General features: G+C 47.7%; 1 protein-coding gene across 1 annotated transcript in view; it reads left to right on the top strand.

Annotated features, from left to right (window-relative positions):
• The window catches only part of LOC114582368 (RAD52 motif-containing protein 1-like), a 62,109-nt gene that overhangs the window by 29,166 nt on the left and 14,055 nt on the right, over positions 1 to 18,888 (top strand). Inside the window, exons 7-14 of the mRNA XM_028703334.2 lie at positions 549 to 629; positions 3,009 to 3,080; positions 9,137 to 9,211; positions 9,460 to 9,578; positions 11,120 to 12,615; positions 14,851 to 14,958; positions 16,274 to 16,326; positions 17,926 to 17,965. Of these exons, the coding sequence (XP_028559167.2) occupies positions 549 to 629; positions 3,009 to 3,080; positions 9,137 to 9,211; positions 9,460 to 9,578; positions 11,120 to 12,615; positions 14,851 to 14,958; positions 16,274 to 16,326; positions 17,926 to 17,965 (2,044 nt within the window). The remainder of the gene's footprint in view (positions 1 to 548; positions 630 to 3,008; positions 3,081 to 9,136; positions 9,212 to 9,459; positions 9,579 to 11,119; positions 12,616 to 14,850; positions 14,959 to 16,273; positions 16,327 to 17,925; positions 17,966 to 18,888) is intronic.

Below are 18,888 nucleotides of genomic sequence, written 5' to 3' on the forward strand. Positions count from 1 at the left end.
GCTAAGTCAGGGTTCAGTCCTAGAACGGATTCTCTGTCCAGTCCTGGTAACTATGTTACAACAGCTCAGAGTGAGAATTGATATCCACTACTGGACAGGGATAGCGGGACGCGGGTGACGCTGTGGGTTAAACCACAGAGCCTAGGGCTTGCCAATCAGAAGGTCGGCGGTTCAAATCCCCGTGACAGGGTGAGCTCCCGTTGCTCGGTCCCAGCTCCTGCCAACCTAGCAGTTCAAAAGCACGTCAAAGTGCAAGTAGATAAATAGATACCGCTCCGGCGGGAAGGTAAACTGCATTTCCATGCACTGCTCTGGTTCGCCAGAAGCGGCTTAGTCATGCTGGCCACATGACCCAGAAGCTGTACGTCGGCTCCCTCGGTCAATAAAGCGAGATGAGCGCTGCAACCCCAGATTCGTCTGCGACTGGACCTAATGGTCAGGGGTCCCTTTACCTTTACCTTACTGGACAGGGATGGGGGCGCGGAGAGCTAATGTTTGTACAAATGCAAAGTCCTATACACCACGATTGCTTTTGTTTCCCTTCACAGAAATCTCAGCGGCAACGTTATTGGGCGGATCACACAAGGGGCGTTTGAGGCCTGGCACGGAATGCAGTTTTTGCTCAAGATGTAAGTGAAATCAAAACCTGCAAGGGCTTGAGAGCAGCCAGCCTCTAGGGCAGGGGTAGGCAACCTAAGGCCCGTGGGCCGGATGCGGCCCAATCGCTTTCTCAATCTGGCCCACGGACGGTCTGGGAACCAGCGTGTTTTTACATGAGTAGAATGTATCCTTTTATTTAAAGTGCATCTCTGGGTTATTTGTGGGGCCTGCCTGGTGTTTTGACATGAGTAGAATGTGTGCTTTTATTTAAAATGCATCTCTGGGTTATTTGTGGGGTATAGGAATTTGTTCATTTTTTTCCTTCAAAATATTGTCCGGCCCACCACATGGTCTGAGGGACGGTGGACCGGCCCACGGCTGAAAAAGGTTGCTGACCCCTGCTCTAGGGCCTGAGCAACATTAGTGAGGAAATACTGTTTTGAATGAAAAAAAAATTCTTTCCAGTAGCACCTTAAAGACCAACTAAGTTAGTTCTTGGTATGAGCTTTCGTGTGCATGCACACTTCTTCAGATACTGAAGAAGGTATCTGAAGAAGTGTGCATGCACACGAAAGCTCATACCAAGAACTAACTTAGTTGGTCTTTAAGGTGCTACTGGAAGGAATTTTTTTTGTTTTGACTATGGCAGACCAACACGGCTACCTATCTGTAACTGTTTTGAATGAGTTATCAACATGCAACACCAGATGGCGCCAGAAGATAAAAGAAATTCTACGCAATTTTCTCTACCGTTTTTTCCCCTTTTGTTGTAACGATTTAATTTCTGGCTTATTTAAAGCATGTTTTTCCTGTGTGTGTAGATCCACCCTCGCACACAACCCAAAACGGTGTGTCAGCAATTAATGCCTTTAGGGTAATGCTGAAAGTACTCTGCTTGCCTTTGACCTTCCTTCAGCCCTCAACAATAGTTTTGAATTGCAGCCCTCGGCCCTGCAAGATTTGGCATGCAGTTGTAAGGAAGAAAGGGCCTCTGAGCATGTGCAGAGAACTGCTTTCTTGTCACGGTGTAACCAGAGCCCTTCAGGACATATATTCAGGGTCAACAAAAAAAAAGTGTTTATATCAGAAGCGAGAGCTTTGAAATTGCCTTAAGCCCAGTGTTTTTTCTCCTCCTAAAAGTATAAATTACTGATACCAGGGTTGGTGTAGGGCTGGCTCTCCAAGTGTCCCTATTTTACATGGACAGTTCCAGATTTACAGAAGCCTATTATTATGGAATAGGACACCCCTAATTTTGTCAGAGAAATGTTGGAGGGTATGCTAATTCAGGGGTAGTGAAACTCCAGGTATTGTTGGACTCCCAGCAATGGCTTGGGTGGGGAACATGGAGGCAGTGGCATTTCTACCCAAGGTGGAAATTTTGCGCGTGCCAAGGCACTCAGCCCCCCCACCAGATGACGCCTTCACTAGGTGGCTTCCAGGATATATAAAAACAGAATAAAACATTGTCTTCTAAAGGTTGTATAGTTGCTTATCTCCTTAGCTTGAGGGTCGCATAACTCCATACCCTCCAATATTTCTCTGATGAAAATAGGGATGACTTACCATATCTTCCAATACATCTCCAATGACAATAAAAGGTAAAGGGACCCCTGACCATTAGGTCCAGTTGTGACCGACTCTGGGGTTGCAGTGCTCATCTCGCTTTATTGGCCGAGGGAGCCGGCGTACAGCTTCCGGGTCATGTGGCCAGCATGACTAAGCCGCTTCTGGCGAACCAGAGCAGCGCACGGAAATGCCGTTTACCTTCCCGCTGGAGTGGTACCTATTTATCTACTTGCACTTTGACGTGCTTTTGAACTGCTAAGTTGGCAGGAGCAGGGACCGAGCAATGGGAGCTCACCCCGTCGCGGGGATTTGAACCGCCGACCTTCTGATCTGCAAGCCCTAGCCTCTGTGGTCTAACCCACAGCGCCACCCGCGTCCCTTCCAATGAAAATAGAGACATCCTAAAGAAAATCATGCTATTCCGGGATCAAATCAGAAACCGGGATGGCTTCTGTAAATCTAGGGCTGTTGCTGGAAAATAGGGACACTTGGAAGGTCTGAAGTTTTTAATGTTTGACTTTTTGCTATGTTTTTATATGTGCTGTAAGCCACGCAGAGTGCTGGGGAAATCCAGCCAGATGGATGGGGTATAAATAATAAAATGACAATAATAATTGATGGTGATGAATGGCTTCCATATTTCCACACAGAGCCCCATAATCTCTCTTTAAAACTTTAGAATTTCACAGTGTCTCTAATGACAGACTATTGCTCTGTGCAGTTCATCTGTTTGAGGCAGCAAACTGCCTTGGTCTGGCCAGGTATTTTTAAGCGGTTGGTTTTGTTTGCTTTTTAAGCTGGTTACAACAACCAGTTCCCTTTCCCCGGTTTTTCTGCAGGGTTCTCAACCATAATCCGCTAACGGTCATTGAAGATGCCCGCTTTTACAAACTGCCCTCGCTAAAGTTCTTGTAAGTACCTGAAATACATTTGCTTGCAGCTTCGCTGGGGATTTTTCTACTACAGAAGCAACTATTTGGGTTTGCTTGGGTTGCGTGGAGCCTCATCCTTCTTCCTCCTGTTATTTTTGTCACGGTAACGCCTGAAGAGCCAAAGCGGTATAGTGGTTAGACTGCTAGACTAGGGCAAGGGAGCCCTGAGTTCAAGTCTGGACTCAGTCATGATACACACTTAATGACTATTGGTTGGTTGGTTGGTTGCTATGGCCACTGGTCCCATCACTTCCTGGCAAATAGAAGGGGAAGAAATGGAGGCAGTGGGAGATTTCACTTTCTTGGGCTCCATGACCACTGCAGATGGTGACAGCAGCCATGAAATTAAAAGATGCCTGCTTCTTGGGAGAAAAGCAATGACAAACCTAGACAGCATCTTAAAAAGCAGAGACATCACCTTGCCAACAAAGGTCCGTATAGTTAAAGCTATGGTTTTCCCAGTAGTGATGTATGGAAGTGAGAGCTGGACCATAAAGAAGACTGATTGCCGAAGAATTGATGCTTTTGAATTGTGGTGCTGGAGGAGACTCTTGAGAGTCCCATGGACTGCAAGAAGATCAAACCTATCCATTCTTCAGGAAATCAGCCCTGAGTGCTCACTGGAAGGACAGATCCTGAAGCTGAGGCTCCAATACTTTGGCCACCTCATGAGAAGAGAAGACCCCCTGGAAAAGACCCTGATGCTGGGAAAGATGGAGGGCACAAGGAGAAAGGGACGACCGAGGACGAGATGGTTGGACAGTGTTCTCAAAGCTACCAGCATGAGTTTGACCAAGCTGCGGGAGGCAGTGGAAGACAGGAGTGCCTGGCATGCTCTGGTCCAGGGGGTCACGAAGGGTTGGACACGACTAAAGAACCAACAACAACAACATTTTCTCAAATCCTCTGCCTCACAGGACTGTTGTGAATACTAAATTGGTCAGAGATCGGTGAGGGAGTCATGTACGCTTCCTTTTTTTTTTTTTTAATATTTTATTGCATTTTGAGAAAAAAAAGATAACCAAGCATATATCAAACACAGAAATCATGACTTACAGCTCTATAGAAAGAAAAAAGAAAAAAGAAAAAATCCCAATTTTTCATATACTTTTTCCATAACCATCTGGACTTCCTCACATTTCCCTTTCCTGCGTTCTCCATTAAAAAGATATGTTCAGCAATTTATTACCTTCTTTCAAATCTTATATTCTAATTCTGATATGTTATGTCTCTGATTTTAAATGTTTCCATCAAATATTTAGCTACTTAGTTTAGGCATAACTTTACTTCAAATCTCGTCTTTATATTTCAACTTATTTTCATACGTTTCTCATCTAGGCAACTGATGCCATAATCCTTCCATTCATGCACTTTCTTAACATTCATACAATTTATAAAATTTTTGTAAATAGTCTTTAAACTTCTTCCAGTCCTCTTCCTCCTCCTCTTTTCCCAGGTCTCGAATTCTGCCAGTCATCTCGGCCAGTTCCATGTAGTCCATCAGTTGCGTTTGCCATTCTTCCAGTGTGGGCAAATCTTGTGTCTTCCAATGTTTTGCAATCAGTATTCTTGCTGCTGTTGTTGCATACATAAAAAAGGTTCTGTCTTTTTTTAGCACCTTCTGGTCGACAATGCCCAAAAGGAAGGCCTCTGGTTTCTTAGGGAAAGTATACTTAAATATCTTTTTTAACTCATTGTAGATCATTTCCCAGAAGGCCTTCACTCTCGGGCATGTCCACCAGAGGTGGAAAAAAGTTCCTTCAGTCTCCTTACACTTCCAACACTTATTGTCATGCAAATGGTATATTTTTGCAAGCTTGACTGGGGTCATGTACCACCTGTATATCATTTTCATAATATTTTCTTTCAAAGCATTACATGCCGTAAACTTCACACCAGTGGTCCATAACCTTTCCCAGTCAGCAAACATAATATTGTATCCAATGTCCTGTGCCCATTTTATCATAGCTGATTTAACTGTTTCATCTTGTGTGTTCCATTTCAACAGCAAATTATACATTCTTGAAAGTACCCTGGTCTTAGGTTCTAACAATTCTGTTTCTAATTTCGATTTTTCCACCTGGAATCCTATCTTTTTATCCATATTGAAAACCTCCTTAATCTGAGCATAATGTAACCAATCTCGCACTTTACCCTCTAGTTTCTCCAAACTCTGCAACCTCCAGGTTTCTCCAACCTTTTCAATTACCGTATTTTTCGGACTATTGGACGCACCGGTCCATAGGACGCACCTAGATTTGGGGGGGGAAATAAAGGCAAAAAAATTTATCCCCCCCCCGCCAGGCGCGGGGCTGGGGCGGGGACGCCCGAGCTTCCCCCTCCCCCAGAACGGGACCCAGAGCCATGCTGAAGCTGCGCGCAGCTTTGGCATCGCTCTGGGAGCTTGCGGGGCTGGGGGAGGAGGAAGCCTTCCGCCAGCCTCCAAACCATGTCGGGAGACAGCGGGATGGCGCGCTGCGCCTCTCCCGCTGTCCCCCGAGTTTGCGGGGCTGGGCCAGCCTTCTAACCAAGTCGGGGGACAGCGGGAAGGGCGCGCTGCGCCCCTGCCGCTGTCTCCCGAGTTTGCGGGGCTGGCGACGGGGAGGAGCAGGCTTCTCCCCCCGCCAGCCTTCTAGACAAGTCGGGGGACAGCGGGAAAGGCGCGCTGCGCCTCTCCCGCTGTCCCCCGAGTTTGCGGGGCTGGCAACGGGGAGGAGCAGGCTTCTCCCCCCGCCAGCCTTCTAGCCAAGTCGGGGGACAGCGGGAAGGGCGCGCTGCGCCTCTCCCGCTGTCCCCCGAGCTTGTGGGGCTGGCGGTGGGGCTCTCCTGAAGCCTGGAGGTTGTGGGGCTGGTGGGGGGGAGAAGCAGGCTTGCTTCTCCCACCCCCAGCCTCCAGATCAGGTCGGGGAATAGCGGGATGGCGGAGCGCCGCCATCCCGCTATTCCACGACCTGATCTGGAGGTTGTGGGGCTGGGGGGGGGAGAAGCAGGCTTGCTTCTCCCACCCCCAGCCTCCAGATCAGGTCGGGGAATAGCGGGATGGCGGAGCGCCGCCATCCCGCTATTCCACGACCTGATCTGGAGGTTGTGGGGCTGGGGGGGGGGGGAGAAGCAGGCTTGCTTCTCCCACCCCCAGCCTCCAGATCAGGTCGGGGAATAGCGGGATGGCGGAGCGCCGCCATCCCGCTATTCCCCGACCTGATCTGGAGGTTGTGGGGCTGGGGGGGGGGGAGAAGCAGGCTTGCTCCTCCCACCCCCAGCCTCCAGATCAGGTCGGGGAATAGCGGGATGGCGGAGCGCCGCCATCCCGCTATTCCCCGACCTGATCTGGAAGTTGTGGGGCTGGGGGGGGGGGAGAAGCAGGCTTGCTCCTCCCACCCCCAGCCTCCAGATCAGGTCGGGGAATAGCGGGATGGCGGAGCGCCGCCATCCCGCTATTCCCCGACCTGATCTGGAGGTTGTGGGGCTGGGGGGGGGGGAGAAGCAGGCTTGCTTCTCCCACCCCCAGCCTCCAGATCAGGTCGGGGAATAGCGGGATGGCGGAGCGCCGCCATCCCGCTATTCCACGACCTGATCTGGAGGTTGTGGGGCTGGGGGGGGGGAGAAGCAGGCTTGCTCCTCCCACCCCCAGCCTCCAGATCAGGTCGGGGAATAGCGGGATGGCGGCGCTTCGCCATCCCCCTATCCCCCGAGCTTGTGGGGCTGGGGGGGGGAGAAGCAGGCTTGCTTCTCCCCCCGCCAGCCTCCAGATCAGGTCGGGGAATAGCGGGGTGGCGGCTCTGCGCCTCCCCGCTGTCCCCAGCTTTTGGGTGCAGGCTGCTGCCCGCAAGCCTTACGAGCCCGCGGGACATCCCGCCGGGCTTGCAAGACTTGGGATAGCTTCCTGAAGCCTGGAGAGCGAGAGGGGTCGGTGCGCACGGACCCCTCTTGCTCTCCAGGCTTCAGCAAAAGCCTGCATTCGCACCATAGGACGCACACACATTTCCCCTTCATTTTTGGAGGGGAAAAAGTGCGTCCTATAGTGCGAAAAATACGGTATTTCCCAATATTTCGGCCATTCGGCCTCCATATTGAGTCTTTTCCGAGCCTTGGCCTCCATAGGTGACAACCACCTTGGAGTCTTGTTTTCTAGCAAATCCTTATATTTTGACCAGACATTAAATATTGCTTTCCTGACAATGTGGTTCTTGAAAGTTTTATGAATCTTTACCTTGTCGTACCACAAATAAGCATGCCAGCCAAAAGCATTGTTAAACCCTTCCAGATCCAGGACATCAGTGTTCTCAAGAAGTAACCAATCTTTCATCCAGCAGAAAGCTGCAGCTTCATAATACAGCCTTAAGTCCGGCAGGGCAAACCCCCCTCTTTCCTTTGCATCAGTTAAAATTTTAAATTTTATTCTGGGCTTTTTGCCCTGCCAGATAAACTTAGAAATATCTTTCTGCCACTTTCTAAAACATTCCACTCTGTCCACGATCTGTACGCTTCCTTGAATAACTTTGAGGAAAGGATGGATGGCAATGTAACAAATAAAGATAAAGGAAATTTAAAAATACATCTAAATTAACTGCTTGATAGCGCCTCTGAGTAACTCTCATAGTTAACGGCATTCCCCTGCAGCCCAGTTTTCCTGCCAGGCCTCAGCCACAAAATGTGTGAAGTAATATATAAAAAGGAGAGTGGTTGTCTCTGAGCACGCACAGATTGCAGTGTTTAATTTTGACTGAAAACTAGTTGTTGTTTTTTGTTCCTGGAACACATAAGTGAATGATAAGGGCCTTCTTGGTAGTGATACCCGCCCTGTGGAGCACTCTCCTGTCAAATGTCAAAGAGGTAAATAATTATATGACTTTCCGTAGACGTCTGAAGGAAGCTTTTCATGTGTGATGTTCTGTTGGGTTTTTGTATATTCTGTTGGAAGTCCAGAATGGCTGGAGCAACCCAGTGAGATGGGGAGGAGGAGGAGGAGGAGGAGGAGGAGGAGGAGAAGAAGAAGAAGAAGAAGAAGAAGAAGAAGAAGAAGAAGAAGAAGAAGAAAGAAGTCAACTGCCTTTGATCATATGTTTAGGTTGCTTTTGTGAATCACTGAGGAACCTAGATCAGCCCAATGTAATACAGGGAATGGAAAGAAATTTGGTTCGGTTCCCATTTTAATGCACCAAAACACAGATATGCGGTTCTCCAACTGAAAAAAAAAAAGTTTGCTTGTTAAAGGAAAGTTTGCATAAAAATGATTATATTAGTGAAAACAACATAAAAGAATGCATTGCATTAAGAAAAAATGTTTTCAAAAATGTGTCTATAAGAAGAAACACACACTAAAACGGTAACAAGTTTTGGTGAGTAAGGACTGTTGTTGTTTTTAATGCAAAATATGCAGAAATGTGGCAAACTGAAGATTTAAAAAATGAGAAACAGAGAGAAAGACACAAACTGATAGATTTTTACATCCCTAATTAGTGCCTGGAATCCAAATTTCCAGTCAAAAGCATGACTCCTAGGCCAGGCTGAGTTGAGGGCTCAAGCTTGCTTCAAAGCCACCAACTTTATCAGAAAGTTTTCATCTCCACACCCAGATGCATAGGCACAGACTGTTCTTAGTCAGTGGCAAAAGAAATGAACTCTGCATGTGCTTTGAGGCACTCTTGTCTTTAGTGTTGTCCGATAGGTGGCAAGGACTGAGCCTCAGGCTCTCTCTCTTCCCATTCTGCATGATGTGGAGCTGTGTATAATTCAGAAGCAGCAAACCTTTTCCCCCGTAGAAGCTGCCCCGGTGAAAACGATGGCCTATTGACGATGGCCTATTACTTCTCACAATTGCATCCCATCCTTTCTCTGAGGAACTCAGGGGTTAATGCCATTTCATCTTCTCAACAACCCTGTAGGGTAGGCCAGTCTAGTCTAAGACATAATTGACCAGAGTGAGGTCACCCAGTGAGTTTCATTAAACCCACTACGCAAGGCGCTCCATCTTTTATATCTCTTGGTATGCCTTGGCGTTTAGCACAGCAAAGACTCTCACGTCCTTTTTCCAGGGACCTTGGTGCCACTGATGTGACCCCAGAGATATTGGAGGCCCTTCTCAGAACTTGCCTGCAACTGAAAACTCTGTAAGTATCTTGTGTGGCCCTTTTCTTTTGTTGGAGTCCAAGGAGAGAAGGAAAAACTGAAAATGGCAGCTAATCTTATCTTACTTACCTTTTTCCTTTGTGCTCCTCCTGTTGTTACTCAAGCATCTGGGCCAGGGGGCCTTACTAGATGGTATGGTTCTTATCCCCAACAGAGACTGTTGTGCTCAGATTGCTGGTAAATTGCAACGAGAAGAGGCTAAAGATGTTTGTCGTTTTTCCATCTGCAGCATCTTGCCCAAAAAGATGGCCTGTTGCCTCTGCCATATTCAGGACGACATTGAACTTTTGTGTGAGTCGGTCAAGTTGGATTGTGCCAACACATGTACTGCTAACGTCACTTTGTGTGGTAGGTTTTTTAAAAATTAAAACGTTTGTTTCTGTCTGTCTAGTTTCACTCAAAGGCTGGGTAGACACTATGCCGCCATTTTCGAATGTAATCCATTCCAGAAGACCGTTTGACTTCCGAAACAATAAAAGACTGAAGCATGCATTTCCCGGAAACATTTACATCCGGAAAACTCAATACGGAAGCCACGTGGCACATTCAGCTTCCGAAAAGCGTTCGGAAACTGAAGCAGTTACTTCTGGGTTTTTGGCGTTTGGAAGCCGAAACGTTTGACTTCCGAGACGTTCAAAAACCGAGGTACCACTGTACCTTTAAAGCAAATGTGAAGCACAATCGTTCCCTCAAAGAATTCTGGGCCTTGTGGTTTGTTAAGGGTTTCTGGGAACTGTAACTCTGTGAGGGGCAAACCACACTACCCAGAATTCCTCAAGGGGAAGAATGTGCTTTAATGGTATCATGCGCAACCCAGCCTAGGGGGGGGGGGGAAATGTTGGGAAATGGAACACATTAACAAATGACGCCAGAAACGCCAGTGTTCAAAATGGCACCAAAATCGAAACAAATCCACAAAGTGCAATCTTTTCACCTCCAGAATCCTTCACTTAGGCTCTTCCTCCACATTTCTAATTGGCCGTGGTTGACCTTCTAAAGGGAAACTTAACTGAAATAAATGGTTTATTTAAAAGCTTACAGGTTCAGAGTAATACAGAACCTGTAAGAAACTAACACAAAGGGTGGTCAGATAAAACACAGGCATGCAAGTGGTGCTAGATTCGCAGTAAAGGGTAAAGGGACCCCTGACCATTAGGTCCAGTCGTGATCGACTCTGGGGTTGCGGCGCTCATCTCGCTTTATTGGCCGAGGGAGCCGGCGTACAGCTTCCGGGTCATGTGGCCAGCATGACTAAGCCGCTTCTGGAGAAACAGAGCAGCGCACGGAAACGCCGTTTACCTTCCCGCTGGAGCGGTACCTATTGATCTACTTGCACTTCGTGCTTTCGAACTGCTAGGTTGGCAGGAGCAGGGACAGAGCAACGGGAGCTCACCCCGTCACGGGGATTCGAACCGCCGAACTTCTGATCGGCAAGTCCTAGGCTCTGTGGTTTAACCCACAGCACCACCCACGTCCCTAGATTCGCAGTAGCATTGCCCCAAAACAACAGGGCTGAGAGAGCAAACACACACACACAAACACACACTTGCCCCATTGAATTCAGTGGGGCTTACTCCCAGGTAGAAGGGTATGGGGTTGCAACAGGGGCCATATTCAGCCCAAACTGGACAGAAAGGTCACATTCACACCATACATTTATAACATATGGCTCCCCGCCCCCTGCAAGAATCCTGGGAACTGTAGCTCGCCCTTTACACAACTACGATTCCCAGGAACCCTGAACAATTCAAAGTTCTGAGGATTCCTTGAAGGGAAGCTGTGTGATTTCAATATATTTATCTCATTTCCAAGTTCCCTTCCCGAAGCTCACTGCTCGCAGACGCCGGACAACTCTGTTGTTCTTTCCTTGTTCTTCTTTCTCCGAGCAGAGAAAGAGGAGGCGATGAGCAAGATGCAAGAAGATGTCATAAAGGTGTTGGAAACCAGGAAGCTGAACGACAGCGGCAGCACCCTGAACATTCTGCCCGAGAGGTCTTTCCGCGCCAACCTGACTCTGACCCTCTCGGCCACCGAGGGCAAGTCTCACTTGGACCTCCATTTCCACCGACTCCCCACCAGCCTTTTCGAATCCGTCAAGGGCTTCAAAAAGCTGAAAAGCGAGGACCTCCTGGATGTGAAGTGGGCCGATCAGAGCGAGCTGAAGAAGCTGTATCTGCTGGCCAACCTGCTGCAGGTGGCGCTCAAAGAAAAAATCGCAGAAGACGAAAGGGAGAGTCAGGGTGGGCCACAGCCGGCTCAGGAGCCTCCGAAAACACAGCAGGCTACAAGGGCTGCCCAAGGGAAGGGAAGACACCTAAGAAGGGTGAGAAGAGAAACTTGGCGTGGCAACACCCCAAGATGGGTGGAGTCGTTTCTCAGGGCTGGCAGAGAGAGGCGAGAATTTGCAGAGTCCACTAAGGAGCATGCGGGGCAGCGAAGCAGCACAGATTCCCCTGCTAGGCCTCGGAACTGGAGGAAGCTAGCCGGTGGTCTAGAGCCTCTAATTATGGCTCGACTCCGCCGAGCAGCTCTTGGTTCCTCTTTGAAACGCTCCGCCGGACAGTACCCGACCCAGTCCCCTCCCTTGACCGCCTCCATCATGGTGGACGAGAATCCCGAAGACATGACAGGCAAGGTAGTGATTATCTTGAAGCACCCCAACAAAACCAGCAGCGCAGAGCAGGGAGAGCAAAGCCCTGCTGTGAAGGAGGAGGTGCAAGCAGTGCCTAACCCGGTTTCACCCGTCGAGTCTCAGCCGGCCGTCGAGGTTCAGCCAGCCGCTGAGGCTCAGCCGGCCGCCGAGGCCCAGCCTGCCGTCGCATCTCCACGTGAAGAGAGCACAGACAAGTCGGAGGAAATTTTGCGGGAGCGCCTGGAGTCTGAGATATTGAAGAAGGAGGAGCTGCTGAGCCAGCTGATGAAAGGAGAAGATAAATCCAAGCCCCCGCCCGACGACTCGGAAACCTTGAATGAGATCTCCCCTGACATCACCTTGTCGCAAGAGACGCACTGGGAGCACCACGAGCAGAGGACCACGTATTCCCCGCGCCTTCAGCTCTTGCCAGCTCCAGACGACTATTTGCTTCAGGGCGACCTCTTTGAAGCGGAGCTGAACAAGCGTTTGGAGCCCCTTATCCCCAATGCGCCGGTGAGGAACCTCATCTCCCACGTGATCCGCATCTTGAAGATGGACTGCACAGAACCCGCCATCCAGCTGGCTTGTGCTAAGCTCATCTCCAGGACAGGCCTCCTCATGAAGCTCTTCAGCGAGAGAGAAAACATCAAGGAGACCACCTCCCTGTGGAAGTCGTACCTTTGGTCTGCCAAGAATGCAGCCAACAAGACCACGTTGAGCCCAAGGAAAATGGGGAAACCTTCCGACGAGGTAAGGCAGCTTCTGCCAACCTGGTGCTTTTCAGGTGTCGTTGAGTTACAAATTCCATCGTCCCTGATCATTGGCTATGCTGGTTGGGACTGATGGAAGTTGTGATCTGTAGACTACAGTCCAAAGTTGCAGAAGAGTGTGGGAATGTTGTGGATAGTAGGAGAGGACATATTGATTAAATATTATCCTTCCTAACTCACGCTAGTGAGCTATATATATACAGTGGTACCTTGGGTTAAGTACTTAATTCGTTCCAGAGGTCCATACTTAACCTGAAACTGTTCTTAACCTGAAGCACCACTTTAGCTAATGGGGCCTCCTGCTGCTGCCGCATCGCCGGAGCACGATTTCTGTTCTCATCCTGAAGCGAAGTTCTTAACCTGAAGCACTATTTCTGGGTTAGTGGAGTCTGTAACCTGAAGCGTATGTAACCTGAAGCGTATGTAACCTGACGTACCACTGTATAGCAGAGCTCATTCCCCGTTTTACACAGCAAGAAGCTAGTTGCAGATTCGTTTGAATCTCTTTAGTTAAGCAATCCGATCTGGCATGCCCAGATTGGAGTATATTCCTGGGAAGACCCCTTTGATTCCCTCCTAAAAGAATAAAGATACAAGAGCCTTCCATATATGTAATGAAAAGTTTACTCACATTCAGTTCACAGTATGATCCCTGAAAGCAGGCTTTAGCTTGTAGGGACAGATACAGTGTGGCTTACATCCTTGTAAGGATGGGCCCATGTGCTGCTGGCAGAGAACCAGCAGACAGCATCAGGAGCAGTGGCCAAAATGGAAGAGAGCGTCAAAAGAGAGATGGCTGCCTGACCAGCTCCTTTTATGGGGTCTCCCAGTGTCATGCCCACCTACCTGGTCACACGCAGGGGGAGGCTGCTCCAGACCAGGTGTGACAGGAAGTCCTCCTGGCTGGAGTAACACCCCCCTGCATGTCCACTCTGGGCAAACAGGAAGTGTTGTACTTGATTGCTTATGTTACATCCCACAAAGACTGAGGTAAGGGGCAAGTGTAGGCAAGCCTACCAGTGTTCTCTCAGAAGGTTGGCCAACACCCTGCTTAGCTGGGTGTGCTCCTACAGTCTGTTTGCTCCAGAGATTGATTTGGCGTAGGTTTCTAGGAAGATTCGTTCTTACGCTTTAAACGCACTTCATAAGGGAGAAAGGAGAGTCAAAAAATTATTGAAGTAGGCAGGTGATGCAGAGGTCCTTTGGCTGCCTCTGAGAAGGCCCATAGCTTTGTGGTGAACCACATGGTTAGTGTTAAGTTGTGGGTGAACATATCAGACGACACAGCGATTCTTCAAACAGCTCTTGTTTATTCGCAGGCCAGAACAGAACTGAACTGAAGGGTTCAGTCAGCCTGCTTATATAGAGCTCCAATACAACGTAACTGTAACAATTTTCTAAAACTATCCAATCACTGAATGTCACTTTGGACCCCTTATTTGCATAACTATCTACAGTATCCCCCTGCTGGCCCAGGGTGAGAACTTCAGTACATAACAGTTAGCATACAGAAGAACCCAGATATAGGGGGGAATTCTGCATTGCGCTCCTCTGATTCTTCCGTTGGTGACAGTATTTATGCTTGTCAGGTGGAATCATTCCCCTGCTCTCCTGCCCTGTTTGGGGGGATGCATTCTCCGGACCCCCCAGAGAAGATTTGGGGGAGATGCAGGGAGTGTGCAGAGGGAAGAGGTTGGAAGGTGAATCGCACTAGCAAAAAACCTTGTGCCAGCTTCTGCTGGCGTGCGTGTTTAATTGAATCCAGGCCTCCGTCCCTGGCATCGGTAGTTAAATATATCCCGGGCAATAAGGAAAAACATTGGTTGCCAGATTCAATAGGCTGGGATTCATGGATCAAAATCTGATTCTAGTACAGTGGTACCTCGGGTTACAGACGCTTCAGGTTACAGACTCCGCTAACCCAGAAATAGTACCTCGGGTTAAGAACTTTACCTCAGGATGAGAACAGAAATCGCACGGCGGCAGCGGGAGGCCCCATTAGCTAAAGTGGTGCTTCAGGTGAAGAACAGTTTCAGATTAAGAACGGACCTCCGGAACAAATTACGTGCTTAACCCGAGGTACCACTGTATAAGGCAGCTTTATGTGTTTGTATGAGTGCAAGCCACCCTCAAACAGTGTTTGTGGCTGATGAAAGGAGAGAAACACAGAAAAAGCCAACTGCCTTATATTACTTTCTTCTGTCCAATCTTGCAGATAGCAAGGCAGGGGATTCCAGAATATGGGTACGGCAACAAACTGTTGCTGGCTATTTCAGTGACGGCTGTGATAATGATTATCATTGCAGTAATTTGCCTGATTGAGGTAAGCAAAATATCTGTTGTTGTTGTTTTAAAAATCCTTATTTTGATCTCTTAACTTGCCATATATTCCATTGCTTTGAATGGGTAGCATATATCCCCAAAACACACTATATTCTGCTGTTGTGGAAGGACCCTGCTGGTTATAACACCTTGTTCTTCGCCTTAATTTAAGCCAGAGTTACACATAAGGATGAAGAATCTGTCAATTTTAGTTCTCTTATTTTCTCATTTTTTCCCAGTCTTAAATGCACTTTCCCACTTTTTACAGCAATTAGTGACATTTTTTTTAAAAAGAAATCTTATTAAACATATTTGTATACCTAATTTTGGCTGATGCGCAGATTTTTGCCATTAATACAATGCATTTTTGTTTGTTGTTTTCACTAATATGTTTATTTTTATGCCCACATCCCCCCCATCCCCCCAATATAAGCATTTTCTTCCCTAAACACGGTTAGGGTTGGAGAACTGCTTTGCAAAATTTAAATAACTGTGAATTTTGAAGTATAGCTTTGTTTTGGCTCATGAACTGTTTCAGAAAGTGTGAATTTGCACTGTATTTAAATGTGCACTGAATCAATTCCCCCCTCCACCCCTAACACACACACACACACACACACACACACACACACACAAACAAACACATCTCTTCTGAAACGGGTCTTCTGCTTCTATAATGTCAAGGCTAAGACCAGGAACTGAATAAATGACCGCAGCAAGCGTCTTCACAACAGGGAGTAGGACTGAGGTATCCAAGCAGCTTTGAGCTCTAGCTCCATCCTTTTAAATAGAAAGGACCCTGTGCTTGTTATCCGAGGCCCAACTCAATGTCCCCCTCCCTGTGAGGTTCGGAGGGAGACAATGTAAGAACGAGCCTTTGCTGTGTTGGCTCCTCGTCTGTGGAATGCTCTCCCCAGAGAGGCTCGCCTGGTGCCATCATTACATGTCTTAAACGCAAGGCAAAGCCATTCTTCTTTAGACCGGCCTTCGTCATTAAATAATCTGTGGCCTGATAAATGAGGGGAGGGGGAGAGAGAGACTGTTATTATGATTATTTTATTATTATGCTCTGTATTATGTTTTTATTATTATGCTGCATAAATTATCTTCTTAATATTGTACACTGCCCAGGGATTTTTGGATAAAGGGCGGCATATAAATGGAATAAGTAATAATAGTAATAATAATTGTAATTATACGCATGACAACAAACTAGTCTCTTGCTTGGCCACCCCAACCATTCCTTCTACCCACCTGTGAGTAATCTTAGAATCTTGAGTCAGTCACAATCGCTTCTTCCTCTTCTTGTTAAACAGATCTGCTCTCAGCGTTCGGCAGCTAAATCAAAGGACGGCAGCTCTGAAAAACGGTAATTCTTCCCCAGGAATGCTTAGTTCTCTGCAATTTAGATTTCCTTGTGCAGGACTCAGTCTCAGGGTCATAATTTTGTTGCTGGGGATTCTATCCCTTCCTCTGTGAGAACAACAGTTAGTTGTCCCCCAACAATTAGTTAAGGGAAATCAAGTCCTATACCAGGCACCCCCAACCTTCAGCCCTCCAGATGTTTTGGACTACAATTCCCATCATCCCTGACCACTGGTCCTGTTAGCTAGGGATCATGGGAGTTGTAGGCCAAAACATCTGGAGGGCTGCAGGTTGGGGATGCCTGTCCTATACTGTAGCTGCCTGCTACATATTTAAGAGCAAGTCAAGTTTAGCCCTTAGCAGTAGGACGTGTCATTTTAAGGGATGAAGCTTAATTTGTGCAAATTTCTTCAGTGAGGGGTCTTAAAAATACATTTTTGGGTGTGAGGAATCCAAATCTGCTATTATTTTTGTGATCTGGAGTAGATAGATAAATAGGTACCGCTCCGGTGGGAAGGTAAACTGCGTTTCCGTGCGCTGCTCTGGTTCTCCAGAAGCGGCTTAGTCATGCTGGCCACATGACCCAGAAGCTGTCTGTGGACAAACGCCAGCTCCCTCGGCCTATAGAGCAAGATGAGCGCGCAACCCCAGAGTCGTCCGCGGCTGGGGTACCTTTACCTTTACCTTTTAGGTGCACTTTAGTCACTTCGGAGTAATTTTGCTACCATATGTTCAGGAAGGCAAGTAGAAGCATTATTGTCTATGCACCTATTGTAGTATGCATGGAGGCGCATTTCAGACATCCGCCTCAAAGTTCAGTGTGTGGCGGCAGGACCTACTGCCATTTGCATGTTCCTTGTGCATACAGAGAACAGCCCTAATAATTGAAAAAGGCTTTTGAGAGAAGGAGACAGAGAGATTCATGTCTCATTTTCAGGTGTTTCCAGTAACCAGGACAGCTTTATGCTACCAAACTGAATCTCTCTCACATTAATGTGAAAAAGTACCTGAAACATTTGCGGAAGAAGTGTACAAATGCCAGTCATTACATTTTAAAACCCGGATCTCAGATTTAAGAGGCGGGAATTCGTAAAGCAATGCACTGAGATTCAAAATTTTGTTTATTGCTCATTCATAAGGTATCTGTCAGGGATGCGGGTGGCGCTGTGGGTTAAACCACAGAGCCTAGGGCTTGCTGATCAGAAGGTCGGCGGTTTGAATCCCCGCAACTGGGTGAGCTCCCATTGCTTGGTCCCTGCTCCTGCCAACCTAGCAGTTCGAAAGCACATCAAAGTGCAAGTAGATAAATAGGTATTGCTCCGGCAGGAAGGTAAGCGGCGTTTCCGTGTGCTGCTCTGGTTCGCCAGAAGCGGCTTAGTCATGCTGGCCACATGACCCGGAAGCTGTACGCCGGCTCCCTCATCCAATAAAGCGAGATGAGTGCCGCAACCCCAGAGTCGGCCATGACTGGACCTAATGGTCAGGGGTCCCTTTACCTTTAAGGTATCTGCACACACCATCAAAAGGTCTTTTACATCTTCCTAGAACTAATATCAAGCACACACGTTTCTCTTTTTTTCCTTTTTCCTTTTTTACATTAAAGGACCTTTCTGGGCAGAAGGAAGAAAGGCGCAGACAGACAGGTAAGTCGTCTCATTGGGCCTGAGAGATATGGGTCCCCGTTTCCTTCTGAACTAGGGATGCTTTGTGTGACCTTGGGCAAGCCCCAGTTTATTTCCCTTACGAAGCATCTAGTCCAAGGGTGCCAGCAGTTTGTGGACTACAACTCCCATCACCCCTAGCTAGCAGGACCAGTGATCAGGGATGATGGGAGTTGTAGTCCAGAAACAATGGGCGGCACAAGTTCAGGGAAACCCTGACCTGGTGTCAGTGAGTAGCCAGGAGTCCTTTGGGAATGATGCAGGCAGTGATCTGCTGTGTTTTGTCCCCAAATCTGAAAATGAGAGATAATTACTGCCTCTCAAGATTCTGCCAGTTTCCGTTTCTTCCCGTTTCTCATTTTCCCAATCTTAACTTGAGTTTGCCCAATTTCTGCATCTGTTTGCAATAAAAAATAAATAAATCTGTATGCGTTATTTCAATGCAGTTTTCTGAATAGAAGCACCTCAAGCCCATATTTGGCTAATAAAATCATGTTTGCACTATCCCTTTAATATATGCATATTCGTGGGAGAACCCCTCTGTGAAATATGAAGAATGCTAATTGTGTAGGATTGCTACCGTATTTTTCGCTCTATAACATGCACCTGACCATAACACGCACATAGTTTTTAGAGGAGGAAAACAAGAAAAGAAAAATTCTGAATGAAAAAGTGGATGTGTCATTTTTGTGCTTCATGCTGTGGCCACAGACATGTGATTTGACAGTGAGTTTGGGGTAGCCCAATGCAAAAATCCTGAGAATCCATGTGGATCTGTGCTTTGTAACCACGTTTTAAGTGGGGAGGGAAGGAAAAAGACAGAAGGGACAAGGAGCACAAGAGGGGTGTGCGGAGAAGCAGCTGGCTAATAATGCAGGAGAGGGGTTTAACGGGAGGGAGGAAAG

This window comes from Podarcis muralis, chromosome 13 (genome assembly GCF_964188315.1).
Source record: "Podarcis muralis chromosome 13, rPodMur119.hap1.1, whole genome shotgun sequence".
Classification (NCBI taxonomy): domain Eukaryota; kingdom Metazoa; phylum Chordata; class Lepidosauria; order Squamata; family Lacertidae; genus Podarcis; species Podarcis muralis.